Raw genomic sequence first — 21,062 nt, 5'->3', positions numbered from 1 at the left:
CGGTCACAAATCTAATCTCAAGAGTTCAGTTGAGAAACGAGTTAAGATTCACTCCTGCCCCTTTATGTCTTCTGAGCCTCTCAACTGAATTACTACCTTGTAATCCATCATCAGCCATCCAAAATCTTCAAAACCATTATCTACTAAACAGAATACTGTGAGAATTTTATTTATTTGCACGTTTTTTCGGTGTCGATCACTTAGCGGCATTTATAGAAGCTGTATCAAAAATCTAAAAAGGAAAAATTAGGAAAAACCTGATCATAATCAGGGTACACAATCTCTTGTAACATTCATTGTTACTGTAATATCCCATTTTTGCCACCAGGCGGCTCTGTAACAAACCTCCATAATCCAAGCTATTGTTCAATACTGCCACTGCTGTGTACAGCAGATAGTCGTCCACTTCAGTTGTGCTGTGTTTCTGCACAGCACCACTCAGTGGCAAAAAATGAGAACTGTTTAAATAGAAATGTTTATAGTATTGGACACTATTACTCTCCATACATCTGTATCTTTCTCTACTTCAAACAAATCACCAAGATAAGTGTCTAAACAAACACAGTAAATGCTGGATGTAGACAGCTAGTTTATTAGCAAACATGTGATTTTCATTCCTATCACTCCACCCTTACCAGCCATGATTTCAGTTGTCTAGACCCTACACTCTGGAATTCCATCACTCAATCTTTCTGCTTCTCCAGTCCTTTTCATTTAAGATCCTCCTCAAAACCCTCTGACCAAGATTTTAGTCGCTCTTCCCAATATCCCGTCTGGCTCGCTGTTAATTTTTATCTGATTAAGCTTCTATGAAGCGCCAAGGGACTTTTTTTCCCCAGCATAAATCAAAGCTGTTGTTGGAAGTGGTTCTGACTAAAGGTCTACACTTGAAATATTAACCCACCCTTCTGTTGACATACCCGCTGTACATTTCCTGCATTTTCTATTTTTATTTCAAACTAACAGCTTTCTAGTCTTCTCATTATTTCATAGAATAGAATAGAAAATTACCACACAGAAGGAGGCCACTCGGCTCATCGTGTCCATGCCGGTCAAAAAAGAGATACCCAGCCTAATCCCACCTTTCAGCACTAGGTCCGTAGCCTTGTAGGTTACAGCTCTTAAGTGCACATCCAAGTACCGACGTTCGAGTGCTGGCTGATTCCACGCTACCTCTGTTTCCCTCCCTCCCAACCGACATGCGAGTGCTGGCCGATTCCACACCACCTCTGTCTCCCAGCCGATGTGCGAGTGCTGGCCGATTCCACGCCACCTCTGTCTCCCACCTGATGTGCGAGTGCTGGCCGATTCCACACCACCTCTGTCTCCCAGCCGATGTGCGAGTGCTGGCCGATTCCACACCACCTCTGTCTCCCAGCCGATGTGCGAGTGCTGGCCGATTCCACGCCACCTCTGTCTCCCAGCCGATGTGCGAGTGTTGGCCGATTCCACACCACCTCTGTCTCCCAGCCGATGTGCGAGTGCTGGCCGATTCCACGCCACCTCTGTCTCCCAGCCGATGTGCGAGTGCTGGCCGATTCCACGCCACCTCTGTCTCCCAGCCGATGTGCGAGTGCTGGCCGATTCCACGCCACCTCTGTCTCCCAGCCGATGTGCGAGTGCTGGCCGATTCCACGCCACCTCTGTCTCCCAGCCGATGTGCGAGTGCTGGCCGATTCCACGCTACCGCCGTTTCCCAGCTGATGTGCGAGTGTTGGCCCACTGCCGCCCAGCTCTGACCTGCGTTTCCAGAGCAGTCCTTCTGGCGAGCGGCAGGTCGACAGGAGGCCAGGAAAAAGCATCAAAATGTTAATTTACAGACATCCGGCATGAGCGGGCGGGATGATGTGACGTGGGCGGAACCCTTCCATGCCAAGGTCCCGCCAGACAGAACCTCAACAGCAGATGGGCGGTACCGGAGCAATCACCCAGAAAATGACCATTTCGGTGGGACCTCGAAGGCTGCGGGCGGGACAGCGACGAAAGTCGGTCCCCTTATGTCTGAATGCATTTCGTCAACTTTTCCATTATAAATTCCTATGCTCATATATCTAAAAAAAACTACCTATCTAAACTTCTTGCTCTGTAATTACACCCTCCTGGCAGTGGAGGCGCTGCAGCACTATTACTGGCAGGAGGGTGTAATTATAAAGTGACAGGTGTATATGGGGAGCTTCCAATATAAATGTGGACAGAGGAATTTATAAAAATGAGGACAGAATGTGAGGCTTTAAAATGGGCACTGAATTACCCTTCGCCCTCTGACCCCACTTCACCTGAAGCCAACACTTAGTTTGACTTCTGTGTGCGAGGCCACAATTTCAACTAGTGTTTTCGGAAAGATATATAATCTTGAATGTTTGTAAGTGACATCATTGCAAGACTACAGTAAATTCTGAAAAAGAAAGATTTATTAAAATAAAATAGTTAATAAGATATTTTTGTCAATTGGTCATAAAGGTGGGTGCAAAATCAGTATTAAAAAAACAAATGTATTTGGCAGCCTAAAAAAAAAACCTTTCCCATGTGCCATCTTTTGGATTTTACATCATATTATGCTGGTCATGTCACACATCTACTCATCCACTTCCAACCCTGGTTCTAAAGATTGGGGAAAAAAGAGGAATAAAACTATCAAAATTAAATCCACACAAATGTTATATAACACACTTTCATTAGGTATTGAGTAAATAAGAATTTGAATGCATTTATAATGACAAAGAAACACTTTTGAAACTCACTAATGACTTCACTGCTGAGAGGTTAGGTCTTACAACAGCATCAATCCTGATCAAGTAACCTTTATTTATGAGCTGCAAAGGTAGGTACTTTCAACAAAAGGTTCCATTTACCTTTTAATTAGTACAGTCCTTTATAGTAGAACAAACGGAGCAAATAATGATCAGAATTTGTTATCTGACTTATATCCTACTTATACAGGAAGTGGAAACACATTTCAAACCAATATACTTGCTCCATTTCTCGATTCCCCGATGACTTGGGAGAGGTAAGCGTTATAACATCTTCCTTTCAGAGTTTGAGAGATTGCATTGAACCCTACATAGATAACTGTTAAACATCATACCATGTACAACAGTGTAAAATATAGCAAGTCATTTCATACAGTTTTTCGATTTTAACTGAATTGTTTTCATGTTATCTATACAAACCAAGGTTTAAAGTATTACCAATGAAGATTCAAGTTAACTAATAATTCATGCAATACTTTATCACTATACCTTAATTTTTGTAGCAAGGGTCTCAGAAGCTTCCCTCTCTCTCCGCACATCTCCCATCTTTTTCTCCTTTTCACGCAACAGCTTCTGTTTCTCATCCGCCACTAAACTGTGGTCATCTAGAATGGCTTTCTTTTCTCTCTCCAGCTTTTCCTGTTGTGCCCTCCAGTATTCAGGTTCATTTTTAATTCCTTCTTCGTCCTCTTCTCCATCTCCGTCATCTTCCTCTATTCCCTCCTCTCCTTCACCCCCCTGCCTCCTTCGATTCTTCTTCTTCCGCTTGTCCACACCCCGCTTCTCCAGTTGAGCTTTCAGCCGAGCTATCTCCTCCTGGAACTCTCTCAAAAGTGCATCTTTGGGATCTTCATTTACTCGAGGTTTATTCTTAATGTTCTTGGCCCGATTTGCATATCGTAGTGTTGTAAGAGTCTCTTCACAATTATAGGAAGCAGGACCAATATTTGCCACCATAACGGTTTTGGCATTCCCTCCCAATGAGTCCTGAAGCAATCGAGTTAGCTTGGAATCCCTGTAGGGAATGTGAGTGCTTTTACCATCCACAAGTGCAGATATCACATTGCCCAGTGCTGAGAGAGAAAGGTTAATCTTTGTTGCTTCTTTTAGCCGTTCCCCTTGGGCTCCAGTTTTAGCTTGTCGTTCGCTGCCAGCAAGGTCGACTAAATTCAACTTTCCGACACGGATATGGTTCTCTCCGTCAAGTCCAATTTCACTGCATTCAACTGTTATAACAAAGATGGCATGAGAACGAGAGCTGTGTTCATTCATGTTTGTGGCACCTACGGACCGATTCTGATTGCCAACATTCATAACGTGTTCAATTTCTTTCACATTTTTTGTCACAAAAGAAGACAAGTCTTTGACATACACACCAGTGTCTGGCCTCTCCTTTAGCTCCAATCTTTTCGTTTGATCTTTTGCTAGTAAATCCTTTATTTCCTCTTGGTAAATCTCCAGATACGATGCCCTTACCAAGTACTGCTGATTTTGTGAACGAGAGATGTGTGTGAATATGTGCTCAAAGGAATTTGGGATGACACCTCTCCTTTCAGGGTCTGTGCGGAGTCCCTCCATGGTGTACGTTTTCCCCGTTCCAGTCTGTCCATAGGCAAAAATTGTCCCATTAAATCCCAGTAGAACTGATTCCACAAGAGGCCGAAAGGTCTCATCATAGAGTTCTACTTGTTTAGAATTGCAGTCATACACAGCATCAAATGTGAAAGTCTTGGGTAATTCACTTGGACTTCCTCTGGGGTTTTTCACCAAAATCTGACCCAGTTTTACATCTATGTCAACAATTACTCCATAGCCACCTGCAATTTCCTTCTCGTTCATTGGTCGACACCGCACAACCACCTTAACCGATTCAGAACTTTTTAACTTTGACATTGTGAGCGATGATGAAATTCAAATGCGAAGAATTGTTCTTGCCAGTGAGCACCACCAACCTGTAAAAGAGATTGAACATTCATCGATCTCCTATTAAACTCAATTAGTCTACTAAACACAAACTAATGGTAATATATCACATTGACAAAATCAATTAATAATCTTAAAAATCTTCATTAAGGGTGGGCTACATAAGGTTAAATGCAGAAAGTCATTTGTAATATGATGTGTGTTCTTGATTGCATTACCCAGCCATTCATTTAGGTTGCAGACAGTAACTTGAACAGTATTCAATAGCAAAACCAAAGCTTTCCAAGATTGATTCCTGATATTTGCACTCAACACCTGAAAAATTTTGATGTTCAAAAATGTAAAGCTAAAACAATATTGTACAATTTACAACCTTTTATGCATTATTTTGCCAATTTCATACCAAAAGATGAAGTCTGCTAGTTCAATATTTTTCCATTTTGAATTAAGCATTCATGCTCTATGTTGAAGATTGTGCAACACAGCAAATCTAGGTTTTTTATTTTATTAATTCTTGGGATGTGTACATTGCTGGCATTTATTGTCCATCCTTAGTTGCCCTCGACAAGGTAGTTGTGCCTTACTCTTAAACAGCTGCTGTCCGTGGGGCGAAGGTGCTCCCACAATGCTGCTAAGTGGGGAGTTCCAGGATTTTGACTAGAGGCGCAGCTAGTTCTGGAGCACAGGTCTTTAGTACCACAGCCAGGATGTTATCAGGGCCCTTTGCTGCATCCAGCTCTCACATGGAGTGAATTGAATTGGCTTTAGACTGGCATCTGTGATGGTGGGGACATCAGGATAATGCCAAGAAGGATCATCCACTCGATACTTCTGGCTGAAGAAGGTTGCAAACCCTTCAGCCTTGTCTTTTGCATTCCTGAGGAAAGGGATGTTCATGGAACCTCTTCCTTCCATTAGTTGCTTAAACATCTACCACCATGTGTGACTACATGTGGCAGGGTTACAGTGCTTTGTCCTGATCTGTTGGTTGTGGGATCACTTAAATCTATTTATAGCATGCATGTAGCCCATGTCGGGCCATGAGATTACAGATTGTGGTGGTATACAATTCTGCTGCTGCTGATGGCCCATAGTGCCGAATTGATATCCAGTTTTGAGCTACTAGATGTGTTCCTAATCTATCCTACTTAGCACAGTGGTAGTGCCATACAACACGATTGTAAGGCGACCTTGGTGTGAAGACAGGACATTGTCTCCACGAGGACCGTGAGGGAGTCACTTCTACCAATGTTTTCATGGACAGATGCATGTGCAACAGGTTGATTGGTGAGGATGAGGTCAATTAGGTTCTCTCATCACCAAGCCCAGTCTTGTAGCTATGTCTTTCAGGACTCAGCCAGTCTGGTCAGTAGTGGTACTACCAAGCCACTGGTAATAGACTTGAAGTCTCCCACCCAGAGCATATTCTGTGCCCTTGCTACCCTCAGTGCTTCCTCCATGTGTTCAGATTTGACTGTTACCGATTCATCAACTGAGAGAGGGCGGTTGGTGGTAATCAGCAGGAGGTTTCCATGCCCATGTTTGACCTGAAGTCATGAGAATTCATGGAATCAATGTTGAAGATTCCCAAAAACACTCCGCCCAGCTCCCCCGCAAACTGTATACCACTGTGCCCCCAACTCTTATGGGTCTGTCCTGCTGGTTGAACATGACATATGCAGGGAGTGCGATGGAGGAGTCTGGGACATTGGCCGATAGGTATGATTCTGCGAGTATGACTATGTCAGGCTGTTGCTTGACTAGTCTGTGGCACAGCTCTCCCCCAACATTAGTAAGGAGGACTTTGCAGGGTCAACCGGGCTGGGTGAGCGTTTGTTGTGTCCTGATTCAATACCTAGGCAGCTGAGTGGTGCATCCAGTTTGATTATTCCTTGCTTGTCAGTGTGATACAATGACTTGCTGGGCCACTTCAGAGGGTATTTAGTGTGGGACTGGATTCACATACAAGCCAGACCGAATAAGGCTGCCAGGTTTCTTTTCTTAAACAACATCAGGAAAGCAGTTGGGTTTTTAACAACAATCCGGCAGCTTCATGGTTACTGTTACCAACAACAGATTTTTAAAATAAATTAAATTCAAATTCTCAAACTGCCATGGTATGATTTGACTCATGTTTTCTGCATTACTAGTCCAGTAACATAACCACTACGTTACCATACTCAGTTTTCTCCAACAATATCTTAATTTCACAAAACGATCAGGTCCTTGCATCCTTGTTCTGTTGCATTACACCAGGGTTTTATCATTGCCAGTTTATTGGTCTATCTTTTCACAAACTTGACAACATGAATTCTATCCAATAAAATATCATTAGATTTTAAATTTACTTTCATCATGGATACAATGTCAGCTAATAAAGTTTTATTTCATGTCCACAGTTCAATTCAGGCATTAAAAATTAATGGCATTTTGGCCACATTTCCGTAAAGGAGATTGCAATTTCACTGCAGTATTGCTTAGTGGCTGAAGTAAATCTCGTATAAACTGGTTACTTAATCTTGCGCTTTCTTTCCATGGCTTGTGAGGTCATTTGAATCCCTAGAATAATTTTAACCCATATTACTCACTCCCAATCATCCACAATTCTAGATATAATTTACTCCAGGGATTCAGATCACTCAACCCGCAGAAAAAAAGTCAAAAACCTCTACTTGCATCTAAAATGTTTACAAACTTATTATAACCTCCCTCTTATGGGAATAAAAAAAAACATAAGAAATAGGAGCAGGAGTAGGCCATTTGGCCCCTCAAGCTTGTTCCGCCATTCAATATCATGGCTGATGATCGATCTCAACTCCCCTTTCCTAGCTCTTGCAGATTAAACTATGTGATTTGATAATGCAGCAATATTGTAATGCATTTTGACGGACAGCGGGATCTGGATTTAATTTATTAACTAACAGAGAACATATGATAGCTTTTACATATTTATTCACTTAAGACATTTACACTTTTAAATAGAATAAGGTAGATGTATACACCTCACTGAAAATCCTTTCTTCCTTCCCCAACCCAAATTTCTCCCTTCATGACCTGAAGGCAAAGATCCATGTTAAGGCATGATTCCAGGAATCCTTCTGCCCACCTGTACCCCATAATACGTGAGCAGTTTACTGAATGAGTGAGGCAATGCAGCAATGACCAGACCTGTCTTCAGCCACATACATACACACATCCTTTTGCTGAAGCCACTGATAAGCACTCAGGAGGTGGAACCCTCTTTCTTACCGAGACCAACTGTTGGATCCCTACAACACAGATTAGTTAACTCAACAGAAACTGTGATCTGAACCCGGTACAGTACTTTCCAAGTGTGTAATGTTCAGTTCCACACTGGGTGGTGCATTTATAAACTGAGCCATCAGGGTATCCTAACCCAAATTTGGATTTAAAAACTGTTTTCCATTATTCTATTCATATCATTGGTTGTATTATCCCATTTCCCGAGAGGGTCAATATTAAGTTAATAAGGCAGCACAGAGAAAAGTAGACTGGGACTCCCCTTAATTTGCAGTTGTGCCTACTGGATCAACCAGTAAAAATCTAAATTCAAACGTAAGTCTTCCTGCCAGGGGCCAAATATCCCACAGCTATTCCAACAAAAATTAAATTTCACCTCAAAGATATTGCTACTAGCCTCATGGGATTAAAACATTTTTTATTGGCTAGATGAAGTTGAAGAAGTGAAACCCGAAGGTCATTATAAATAAATATTTCATTAAATTAAATCATTTAAATGATCATAGAAGACTATTTCTAGTCACATACAATTGTACTCTAACAATAGGGGGTTGGGAGAATACAAAACTAATTTCAAAACAGAGGGAAAGAGAAGCTGAACGAACTACAATGTACTACACATGAGAATCTTGATTCATACTAATTACACTCTCAGGAATAAGACCGACCCATGAGGGAATAGGAATGAGAGAACTAGAACCAAATTCTCACGCTGCATCATACATTTATGCTGAACAAATGGAGCCAACACACCTAGTGAATTAGAACACAAAAATATCAACATCTTAAATGAGCTCCATTCATAAGGAGTCATGAAGTTTCAAGATGTAGCTCTCATAAAAGACGGAGAAATACTAAAAAGGAGGCTTTGTGGATTCTGTGCCCTTACACTGGTGATTGCTATGGAAACAGCTGTAAGCAATGAGAGAATTCCTTGCACTAGTGTGTGTTTATTTGCCTTACTGCACTAGTAAATACATTATCTACATCTTACATCAGTGGAAATAAGTGTCCAATGTTATGAAATTACAATGAAAAAGTCATATTACAAAAAGTTTCATATCATTTTAAACTATAAAAATAGTTCAAAACGTTCAAGTGTTAAATAAATTGAACAGGCTATGGGCGATTTTAATCTTCATATTGATTGGACAAATCAAATTGGCAAAGGTAGCCTCGAGGAAGAGTTCATGAGTGTATGCGGGATGGTTTCTTGGAACAATACATTGTGGAACCAACCAGGGAGCAGACTATTTTAGATCTGGTAATGTGTAATGAGTCTTGATTGATTAATGATCTTGTAGTGAAGGATCCTCTTGGGAAGAGTGATCATAACATGGTAGAATTTCAAATTCAGTTTGAGGGTGAGAAAGCTGGGTCTCAAACTAGTGTCCTGAACGTAAATCTAGGTAATTACAAAGGTATGAAGGCAGAGTTGGTTAAAGTAGACTGGGAAAATATATTAAAGGGTAAGACTGTAGAAAAGCAGTGGCAAACATTTAAGGAGATATTTCATAACTCTCAGCAAAGATTTATTCCAGTGAGAAAAAAAGATGCTAAGAGAAGGATGAACCATCCCTGGCTAACTAAGGAAGTAAAGGATGGTATCAAATTGAAAACAAAGGCATACAATGTTGCAAAGAACAGTGGAAGGCCAGAGGAGTGGGAATTTTTTAGAAACGAGCAAAGGACGACTAGAAAAATGATAAAGACAGAGAAGATAGCATATTAGAGTAAACTAGCAAGAAATATAAAGACAGATAGTAAGAGTTTCTACAGATATATAAAAGGAAGTGAGTAGCGAAAGTAAACGTTGGTCCCTTAGAGGATGAGACTGGAGAATTAATACAGGTTGGACCTCCCTTAACCGGGACTCCCTTATCCGGCACCACCCCTTGTCTGGGGGCGCATGATTCTAGGGGCGCATGATTCTGGGGGCGCATGCGCAGAACGTGACCGACTTCCACCCCGGCTTTGGGGCTGTGCCAACACTTGGCTCGCTGACATCCGGCCCGCCGACACTCACTGGGGCCCGCCCAGGGCACCGACCTCCTCCCCCCGCCTTCCCCCGGGCTGACCTCCCTTTATCCGGAAAAATCCCGTATTCGGCACAAGCTAGATCCAGAGGGTGCCGGACAAGGGAGGTTCAACCTGGAATGGAAAACAGGGAAATGGCAGAGACTCTGAACAAATATTTTGTATCAGTCTTCACGGTAGAAGACACTAAAAACATCCCAATAATTGATAATCAATGAGCTATTGGGAGGGGGGGGACTTAAAACAAATCACTCTCACTAGAGATAAAGTACTCGGCAAACAAAATGGGATTAAAGGCGGACAGGTCCCCTGGACCTGATGGCCTGCATCCTAAGGTCTTAGAAAGTGGCTGCAGAAATATAAACGCATTGGTTGTAATCTACTAAAATGCCCTGAATTCCGGAGAGGTCCCAGAGGGCTGGAAAATTCCTATTTAAGAAAGGAGGGAGACGGAAAGCAGGAAACTATAGACCAGTTAGCCTAACATCTGTCGTTGGGAAAATGCTGGAATCCATCATTAAGGAAGTAGTAGCAGGACATTTAGAAAATCATAATGCTGTCAAGCAGAGCCAGCATGGTTTTATGAAAGGGAAATCATGTTTGACAAATATGCTGGAGTTCTTTGAGAATGTAACGAGCAGGGTGGATAAGAGGGAACCAGTAAATGTTGTGTATTTGGATTTCCAGAAAGCATTCGATAAGGTGCCATATAAAAGTTTACTGCACAAGATAAGAGCTCACGGGTTTGAGGGTAATATATTAGCATGGATAGAGGATTGGCTAACTAACAGAAAACAGAGTGTTGGGATAAATGGGTCATTTTCAGGATGGCAAACTCTAACTAGTGGGGTGCCACAGGGATCAGTGCTGGGGCCTCAACGATTTACAATTTATATTAATGGCTTGGATGAAGGGACCGAGTGTAAGGTAGCCAAATTTGCTGATGATTCCAAGATAGGTGGGAAAGCAAGTTGTGAGGAGGTGCAAAGAATCTACAAAGGGATATAGATAGGCTCAGTGAATGGGCAAACATTTGGCAGATGAAGTATAATGTGGAAAAATGTGAGGTTATCCACCTTGGTAGGAAAAACAATAAAGCAAATTATTATTTAAATGGGGAGCATTTACAAAATGTTGTAGTACAGAGAGATCTGGGGGTTCTTGTACATGAAATGCAAAATGTTAGCATGCAGGTAAAGCAAGTAATCAGGAAGGCAAACAGAATGTTGGCCTTTATTGCATAGATGGAGTATAAAGGGGCTGTATGGCCTACACCTGCTCCTATTTCTTATGCTCTTATGTTTTTAAAAGTAAGGAAGTCCTGCTCCTACTGTACAGGGTGTTGGTAAGGTCACACTTGGAGTAGTGCATACAGTTTTGGTCTATTTATTTAAGGAAGGATATACTTGCATTGGAGGCAGTTCAGAGAAGGTTCACGAGGTTGATTCCCTAGATGAAGGGGTTGTCATATGAAGCAAGGTTGAGCAGGTTGGGCCTGGACTCATTGTTTGGAAGAATGAGAGGTGATCTTATTGAAACACATAAGATTCTGAGGGGGCTTGACAAGGTAGATGCAGAGAGAATGTTTCCCCTCATAGGGGAATCTAGAACTAGGGGGCATAGTTTCAGAATAAGGGGTCACACATTTAAAACAGAAATGAGGAGGAATTTCTTCTCTCAGAGGGTCGTGAATCTTTGGAATTCTCTACTCCAGAGAGTTGTGGAAGCTGGGTCTTCAAATATATTTAAGGTGGAGATACACAGATTTTTGAATAAGGGATTCAAAGGTTATGGGGAGCGGCCAGGGAAGTGGAGTTAAGGCCAGGATCAGAGCAGCCATGATCTTATTGAATGGCAGAGCAGGCTCGAGGGGCCAAATGGCCGACTCCTGCTCCTATTTCTTATGTTCTTATGGTCAACACAGCACACTAGACTGACCATAACTCACACATGATTTTGGCAGTTTATTCTACAGGACACAATATATTATCTATGCAATGAGTGAGTGTTTGTGAAGCAATATACTACATTTAATGCCAATGCTAAGTTTCTATTGGCAGTGCTTTTTGTTGATGTTCATGCTAGCTTAAAAAATTATATGTAAAGAACGATTATTAGCCTTCAACCTTTGGATCAATGCAGTGGTTTGGATATAGAATACAAAAGGTGGAAGCATAACCCGGTGTTTAGCATCTGTATGAAATGGTTTGAGTTTTATATCAATACTAAACTTGTGTAGGTGTTGAGGTTAAAACTGATTGCGCAGCAAAGTGATACCCCTCCACTTTGCTTCAGTGTCAGGTTGATTCCTCTCGAGATTTGGGCTGTAATTCAACTTTAACAATCAAGCTAGACTGTCAAGTGCACTATGCGCGACCTCCTGCAGGAGAATGTTTCAAAGAGTGCGGTATAATCCAGCCTCACACAGCTACAATGATTTAGCTAAGCTATGCCAGTGTACACAGGGTGTATTTCTTTTAGTTCAGTGGAATCATCACATATATTCTCAGTCCTCTGGCTGATATTACTTCCCAAAGCCGAGGCAATTACAGTACCACAGGGATAAGCAGCATGTGCCACAGTAAAATACAGATTTACAGCTGAAGATCTTATTCTGCACTCACTTACAGCTGTGTGCCCGAGATGAGCTCGTTCTCAGTGAAGCATTAAACCTCATTTTACTATGATCATCAGATATGTGGTAGTTATCGTCACCACAAAGCAATTGCTTTTGCTGCTATTGTGTTATGCAGCCGTACAGAATGCGGAACCTCCCAGTAACCGTGGAAGATCCTTTAAAAGTAATTTAAATCAGTATGGCAGCTATAGATAAACCTGAGCATGTCACAAAGAAAGCACATTAAAAACCTTACAAAATAAAATACAACACTGCAAAAATAAAATAGAAAGCACCTAAGTGTTGATTGAGAATCGGGTGTTTTAAACCTCCAAAACCAGCCCCATCAGGCGCTGGCGTTGCACTAAATAACCAATTTAATCGTGTAAATAACCCGGGGGAGGCAGCAATGGCCATGCACTCACTGGGCCTTATCCCCTATAACAAGCCCTTCTCCAACACTCCAGGGCCACACACTCGCTGCTCCTTCCTCCCTCCACCGCCATACAATTGTTGCCCCATCTTCTCCACATCACCCCACTCCTGAGCCGGTCACTCTCCCTCCTCCTCCCCATCACTCCTGGGCTCGCCCCCACCTGCCCAAATCACTCCTGGGCTTTGCGCCAACCATCACTCTCTGGGCTCGCCCCCACCCCCTCCAAAAAAAAAAATCACTCCTCGGCTGCCCCCCACACCCAAAAATAAAAAAAATCACCCCTGGGCTCGCCCCATCACTCCGGGGCCGGACACTCTTCCCCCGGACACTCTTCCCCCAGTTCCCGGGCCGGACACTCGACGCCGGGCCGCACCTTCTCCCCGCCTCCCTCGGGAGCTCCAGCCGTTGCCCGCATTCACCTGAACTCCCGCTGCCGCCTCGCCATCACCAGCGGCCTAGCAACGGCACAACAAGGCGCTCGCCCGCCCCACAAATACCGCAACCGCTCGGCAGGCCGGGCACCCGATCGCACCGCCGAGCCCCCCGGCATCCGACGGCCGGGGACAGCGGCGCTGGGAGAAGGCGGAAAAGAAGCGTTTCTGCAGCTCTACCTGTTCCCTCAGAATCGGTCAGCCATTAGCGCAGGAGACACGGCGCTGGCAACACTACCCCGGATGGGAAGGAAAGTCAGGAGCTGGAATTACGGAGCGGAAGCCAAACCAGAGGAAAAGTTCCAGTCGGAGCGGGAGCTAAACCCTGGATCGAATTCCAACTGGAGCTGGAGATAAACCCCGAATAGAATTCCAGCTGGAGGTGGAGAGGTTGCTGTGATGACTAAGTTATCTTGCCAAGTTGTCTGCTATGGCAAAGTACAACAGATGCCTTTTTTTAAAGTTTAAACTATAAAGGAGACACTGGGTTGTTCCAGTGTCATCAAACAGAAAAAAAACGATTGAAAATGCCCACTTTTTAGAGCCAGTAGGAAAATTATAACATAAGAAATAGGAGCAGGAGTAAGCCACCTGGCCCCTCAAGTTTGCTCCGCCATTGAATAAGATAATGGCGGATCTGATCATGGACTCAGCCCGCTCCCCATAACCCTTTATTCCCTTATCACTCAAAAAATCTGTCTATCTCCGCCTTAAATATATTCAATGATCCAGCCTCCACAGCTCTCTGGGGCAGAGAATTGCATAGATTTACAACCCTCAGAGAAATTCCTCCTCATGTCAGTTTTAAATGGGCAGCCCCTTATTCTGAGACTATGCCCCCTAGCTTTAGTTTCCCCTATGAGTGAAAATATCCTCTCTGCATCCACCTTGTCGAGCCCCCTCATTACCTTATATGTTTTGATAAGATCACCTCTCATTCTTCGAAACTCCAATGAGTATAGGCTCACCCTATCTTTAAAAGTCAACCTCTTCATCTCTGGAATCAACATAGTGTACCTTCTCTGTACAGCCTCCAATGCAAGTATATCCTTCCTTAAATAAGGAAATCAAAACTGTACGCAGTACTCCAGGTGCAGCCTCACCAATACCCTGTATATTTGTAGCAGACTTCTCTGCTTTTATTCTCTCTCCCCCTTGCAATAAAGGCCAAAATTCCATTTGCCTTCCTGATTACTTACTGTACCTGCATACTAACTTATTGTGTTTTATACACAAGTACCCCCAGGTCCCTCTATACTGCAGCACTTTGCAATTTTTCTCCATTTAAATAATAATTTGCTTTTCTATTTTTTCTGCCAAAGTGGATAACCTCATATTTTCCAACATTATACTCCACTTGCCAAATTTTTGCCCACTCACTGAGCCTGTCTATATCCCTTTGGAGATTTTTTGTATCCTCCTCACAATTTGCTTTCCCACCAATCTTTGTATCATCAGCAAACTTGGCTACATTACACTCAGTCCCTTCATCCAAGTCATTAATATTGATTGTAAATAGTTGAGGCCCCAGCACCTATCCCAGCGGCACCCTGCTCGTTACTGCTTGCCAACCGGAAAATGACTCATTATCCAGACTCTCTGTTTTCTGTTAGTTAGCCAATTCTCTATCCATGCCAATATATGACCCCCAACCCCGTGAACTTTTATCTTGTGCAGTAACCTTTTATGTGGCTCCTTATCAAATGCCTTCTGGAAATCCAAATACACCACATCCACTGGTTCCCCCTTATCCACGCTGCTCGTTACATCCTCAAACTCCAGAAAATTTGTCAAACACGAATTCCCTTTCATAAAACCATGTTGACTCTGCTTAATTGAATTATGCTTTTCCAAATGCCCCGCTACTGCTTCCTTAATAATGGACTCTAGCATTTTCCCAATGACAGATGTTAGGCTAACTGGTCTATAGTTTCCTGCTTTTTGTCTCCCTCCTTTTTTAAACAGGGGCGTTACATTTGCGTTTTTTCAATCCGCAATACTTTAATCTATTTTCCCAGTCCACTTTAGCCATAACTTATTATTTACACTATGCGCCGCACCCTCCAGTCTCTGCAGTGCCCACCGGAAGGACAACAGATGCAAATTACAAATCGGGAAGTTATAAAAGATTTTTTTTCACCTAAAGAATAAAAAATTGCTTTTTAACTGGTGCTTCTTTCCAAAAAACAGGAAACTGCCATTGGTGCCCTGGCTCCTTTGAATTTTTGGTGTGACGACAAATCTGCCTCTGGAATGAAAGAAACAGATTTAGTTTGGTAAACCAGGGAGTCAGCTCAGTCTCCTGAAATACAAAATACTACCACTGTACAGCCAATGAGTTGTGATGCAAGGTACCAGGCAAGGTAATTGAAGCAGGCAGTAAAAATGGGTTCAAGAGGCAATTAGAAACATTTCTAGAAGGAGAGGAATTCAGCAATACTTGAAGTGAAATTTTAATAAGGGGTACTTTAACTCCACCAAGTAACTTGATCTTCCGTGACCAATGGGCACTGCAAGACTATAGTTTCCGCTAGTTTGTACTGGTTTCACCAGCGCAATTCGCCTGAAATCGGCAAAACCAGGTGTAAAAAAAATCGAGGAATTTTAAGCAGTTACATCGAGCATTAATCGAGTTTCCGCGATCTTTATCACTGGTTTAAAACACATCACAGCACCGCCCATAAAGTCTGCCACGCCCCCAGATCAAAATAATGAGCACCGTGAGTTTCTACCGATTGTGCCAGTTTGCGATTGTTCGAGGAGGCACTTTGCATTTAAGCCTGTTTTTTTTTTAAGATGAAAGGCACCAGTATGCTCGTTCAAATATTAAAACATATTTAACGTACTAAAAACTGACTGGTGTAAAAGAAAGACTTGCATTTATATAGCGCCTTACATGCCTCACCGGACGTCTCAAAGCACTTTATAGCCAATGAAGTACTTTTGGAGTGTAGTCACTGTTGTAACGAGGGAAATGTTGTAATGCACACCAATGAAACAATTAAATGATTCAGTATAGTTTTATTAAAGTCATTTTCAGTGATTTAAAATCAGTTTACTCACGAGTGGTGGACTTATTAAACATGTTTATTTTTTGTCATAAACCCATTTTCATTGGTATTTATAAAACTGCACCAGGTTACCACTCTTAAATACATCAAGCAATATTTTTTAATGAAAGAAAAAAACAATTACATTCTATTATACTGCCCAATTGTGCTGGTTCATGGTAGATTTTATGTTTTGATTATGCAAATGAGTTTCAGCAGAAACTTGAACCATAATTTCACTTCGGAAAAACAGCACAATTTCAAGCGAAATTTAGGCCCAGACGGTTGATTGCGCCCAAAGCGAAAATTCTGCCCGATGCTGTTTAATAAAGAGAGATAGCAATATTATGATTCAGTTATAACGTAAGCTTCTTTCATTTTAATTGGACTTCATATTCAGAATATTATATTAGGCTTGCCTCTTCAGATGAGGGGGCACGTAGAGCTGTTGTTCCGATTCGGGTGCTGGGGTAACCCATAGAAATATAGAAAATAGATGCAGGAGTAGGCCATTCGGCCCTTCGAGCCTGCACCACCATTCAATAACATCATGGCTGATCATTCACCTCAGTACCCCTTTCCTGCTTTCTCTCCATATCTCTTGATCCCTTTAGCCGTAAAGGCCATATCTAACTCCCTCTTGAATATATCCAATGAACTGGCATCAACAACTCACTGCGGTAGGGAATTCCACAGGTTAACAACTCTCTGAGTGAAGAAGTTTCTCCTCATCTCAGTCCTAAATGGCCTGTCCCTTATCCTTAGACTGTGACCCCTGGTTCTGGACTCCACCAACATCGGGAGCATTCTTCCTGCATCTAACCTGTCCAGTCCCGTCAGAATTTTATATGTTTCTATGAGATCCCCTCTCATCTTCTAAACTCCAGTGAACACAGGCCCAGTCGATCCAGTCTCTCCTCATATGTCAGTCCTGCCATCCCGGGAATCAGTCTGGTGAACCTTCGCTGCACTCCCTCAATAGTAAGAACGTCCTTCCTCAGATTAGGAGACCAAAACTGAACACAATACTCCAGGTGAGGCCTCACCAAGGCCCTGTACAATTGCAGTAAGACCTCCCTGCTCCTATACAGAAATTCCCTCGCTATGAAGGCCAACATGCCATTTGCTTTCTTCACCGCCTGCTGCACCTGCATGCCACCCTTCAATGACTGATGTACCATGACACCCAGGTCTCGTTGCACCTCCCCTTTTCCTAATGTTCCGCCATTTAGATGATATTCTGCCTTCATGTTTTTGCCACCAGAGTGATAACCTCACATTTATCCACATTATACTGCATCTGCCATGCATTTGCCCACTCACCTAACCTATCCAATTCACCCTGCAGCCTCTTAGCATCCTCCTCACAGCTCACACTGCCACCCAGCTTATGGTCATCTGCAAACTTGGAGATATTAAACTCCATTTGTTCATCAAAATCATTTATGTATATTGTAAGTAGCGAGGTTCCCAGCACTGAGCTCTGTGGCACCCCATGAGTCACTGCCTGCCATTTTGAAAAGGACCCGTTTATCCCGACTCTCTGCTTCCTGTCTGCAACCAGTTCTTTATCCACGTCAATATATTACCCTCAACACCATATGCTTTAATTTTGCACACCAATCTCTTGTGTGGGACCTTGTCAAAAACCTTTTGAAAGTCCAAATACACCACATCCACTGGTTCTCCCTTGTCCACTCTACGAGTTGCATCCTCAAATAATTCTAGAAGATTTCTAAGCATGATTTCCCTTTCATAATTCCAGGCTGACTTGGACTGATCCTGTTACTGCTTTCCAAATGCGCTTTCCAAATCATCTTTAATAATTGATTCCAACATTTTCCCCACTACTGATGTCAGCCTAACCGGTCTATAATTACCCATTTTCTCTCTCCCTCCTTTTTTAAAAAGTGGTGTTACATCAGCTACCCTCCAGTCCATAGGAACTGATCCAGAGTCGATAGACTGTTGGAAAATGATCACCAATGCATCCACTACTTCTAGGGTCACTTCCTTAAGTACTCTGGGTTGCAGACTATTTGGCCCTGGGGATTTATCGGCCTTCAATCCCATCAATTTTCATAACACAATTTCCTGACTAATAAGGATTTCCTTCAGGTCCTCTTTCTCGCTAGACCCTCTGTCCCCTAGTATTTCCGGAAGGTTATTTGTGTCTTCCTTTGTGAAGACAGAACCAAAGTAATTGTTCAATTGGTCTGCCATTTCTTTGTTCCCCATTATAAAGTCACCTGATTCTGACTGCAAGGGATCTACGTTTGTCTTCACTAATCTTTATCACATATCTATCGAAGCTTTTGCACCTAGTTTTTATGTTCCCAGCAAGCTGCCTCTCATATTCTATTTTCCCCCTCCAAATTAAACCCTTTTTCCTCCTCTGCTGAATTCTAAATTTCTCCCAGTCCTCAGGTTTGCTGCTTTTTCTGGCCAATTTATATGCCTCTTCCTTGGATTTAACACTATCCTTAATTTCCCTTGTTAACCATGGTTGAGCCACCTTCTCCGTTTTATTTTTACTCCAGACAGGGATGTACAATTGTTGAAGTTCATTCATGTGATCTTTAAAAGTCTGCCATTGCCGATCCACCGTCAACCCTTTAAGTATCATTCGCCAGTCTATTCTAGCCAATCCACGTCTCATACCATTTGAAGTTACATAAGAACATAAGAATTAGGAACAGGAGTAGGCCATCTAGCCCCTCGAGCCTGCTCCGCCATTCAACAAGATCATAGCTGATCTGGCCATGGACTCAGCTCCACTTACCCGCCCGCTCCCCATAACCCTTAACTCCCTTATTGGTTAAAAATCTATCTATCTGTGATTTGAATACATTCAATGAGCTAGCCTCAATTGCTTCCTTGGGCAGAGAATTCCACAGATTCACAACCCTGTGGGAGAAGAAATTCCTTCTCAACTCAGTTTTAAATTGGCTCCCCCGTATTTTGAGGCTGTGCCCCCTAGTTCTAGTCTCCCCGATCAGTGGAAACAACCTCTCTGCCTCTATCTTGTCTGTCCCTTTCATTATTTTAAATGTTTCTATAAGATCACCCCTCATCCTTCTGAACTCCGACGAGTAAAGACCCAGTCTACTCAATCTATCATCATAAGGTAACCCCCTCATCTCCGGAATCAGCCTAGTGAATCGTCTCTGTACCCCCTCCAAAGCCAGTATATCCTTCCTTAAGTAAGGTGACCAAAACTGCACGCAGTACTCCAGGTGCGGCCTCACCAATACCCTGTACAGTTGCAGCAGGACCTCCCTGCTTTTGTACTCCATCCCTCTCGCAATGAAGGCCAACATTGCATTCGCCTTCCTGATTACCTGCTGCACCTGCAAACTTTTTTTTTGGGGGGGATTCATGCACAAGGACCTTTACTTGGGTGAGGCCTGGAGTTGGATGGTCTAGAGTCGACCGCCTTTACGTGTCTCGGGCGTACGTTTCCTGCGTCCCGGCGGCCTCCATGCGGCCGGTGCCGTGTTCGGACCACCACCTGGTGTGGGCGGAGCTCGCTTCGCTCCGCGCGAGGACGGGGTCCGCGTACTGGCACTTTAACAACCGACTGCTGGAGGACGTGCGGTTCCAGGACTCGTTCCGTCGATTCTGGTCCGACTGGAGAAGGAAGCAGGGGGGCTTCCCCTCCTTGAGGCTATGGTGGGACGTGGGCAAGGCTCACGTCCGCGTCTTCTGTCAAGAGTACGCGAGGGGGTCGACCAAGAGGCGGGCGGCCAGAGTCGGGCGCCTAGAAAAAGAGGTGCTCGACCTGGAAGCCCGTCTCGGTCAAGTCGTCCAGGACCCGGCCCTGCGGACGGTGTACGAAGCGAAGAAGGCCGCGCTGAAGGACCTGCAGCTCGTCGGGTCCCGAGGCGCGTTCGTGAGGTCGCGGATCCGGTTCCTGCGGGATCTGGACCGCGGCTCCCCCTTCTTCTACTCGCTGGAAAAAAGGCAGAGTGTCCGTAAGCAGCTCTTGACGCTGCTGGCCGACGACGGCTCTCTCGTCTCGGATCCGGAGGGCGTCAACAACAGGGCCCGTGAATATTACGGGGCTCTGTTCTCTCCGGATCCGTCCAGCGAGGAAGCGCGTAGAGTTTTGTGGGAGGACCTGCCGAAGGTCAGCCCGGAGGGCGCCGAAAATCTGGAAGCTCCGCTAAGCCTGGCGGAGCTGACCGGTGCCCTCGCCCGGCTCTCGAGGGGAAAATCCCCGGGGCTGGACGGGCTGACCGTGGAGTTCCACAGGGCGTTCTGGGACGTCCTGGGGAGCGACTACGCGCGGGTCCTGGGGGAAAGTCTGGCGACCGGGGAGATGCCCCTCTCTTGGCGCAGGGCAGTCATCGTCCTGCTGCCTAAGAAGGGCGATCTCCGCCTCCTTAAGAACTGGCGCCCGGTCTCCCTCCTCAGCACGGACTACAAAATCTTCGCCAGGGCGATGTCTGCTCGCCTTGGTGCCGTGCTGGACCACATGATCCACCCCGACCAGTCCTACACGGTCCGGTGCCGGACAATCCACGATAACATCCATCTGGTCCGGGACCTCATCCA

The 21,062-nt window shown here is 43.9% G+C and overlaps 1 protein-coding gene across 2 annotated transcripts in view; it reads right to left on the bottom strand.

The window, feature by feature from the left end:
• kif3b (kinesin family member 3B) overlaps nt 1-13,698 on the bottom strand; it is a 44,210-nt gene extending 30,512 nt beyond the window's left edge. Inside the window, exons 1-2 of one of the 2 annotated variants that reach the window (XM_070896194.1) lie at nt 13,636-13,698; nt 3,240-4,702 (exon numbers count right to left, since the gene is read on the bottom strand). In XM_070896194.1, the coding sequence (XP_070752295.1) occupies nt 3,240-4,643 (1,404 nt within the window). In that variant the 5' untranslated portion in view covers nt 4,644-4,702; nt 13,636-13,698. The other variant, XM_070896195.1, reaches the window with a different exon arrangement.
• Between the last annotated feature and the right edge of the window lie 7,364 nt (nt 13,699-21,062).

This window comes from Pristiophorus japonicus, chromosome 12, assembly GCF_044704955.1.
Source record: "Pristiophorus japonicus isolate sPriJap1 chromosome 12, sPriJap1.hap1, whole genome shotgun sequence".
NCBI lineage: Eukaryota > Metazoa > Chordata > Chondrichthyes > Pristiophoridae > Pristiophorus > Pristiophorus japonicus.
Note: the sequence above shows the minus strand (reverse complement) of the source record. Positions and strands in the feature narration are given on the sequence as shown.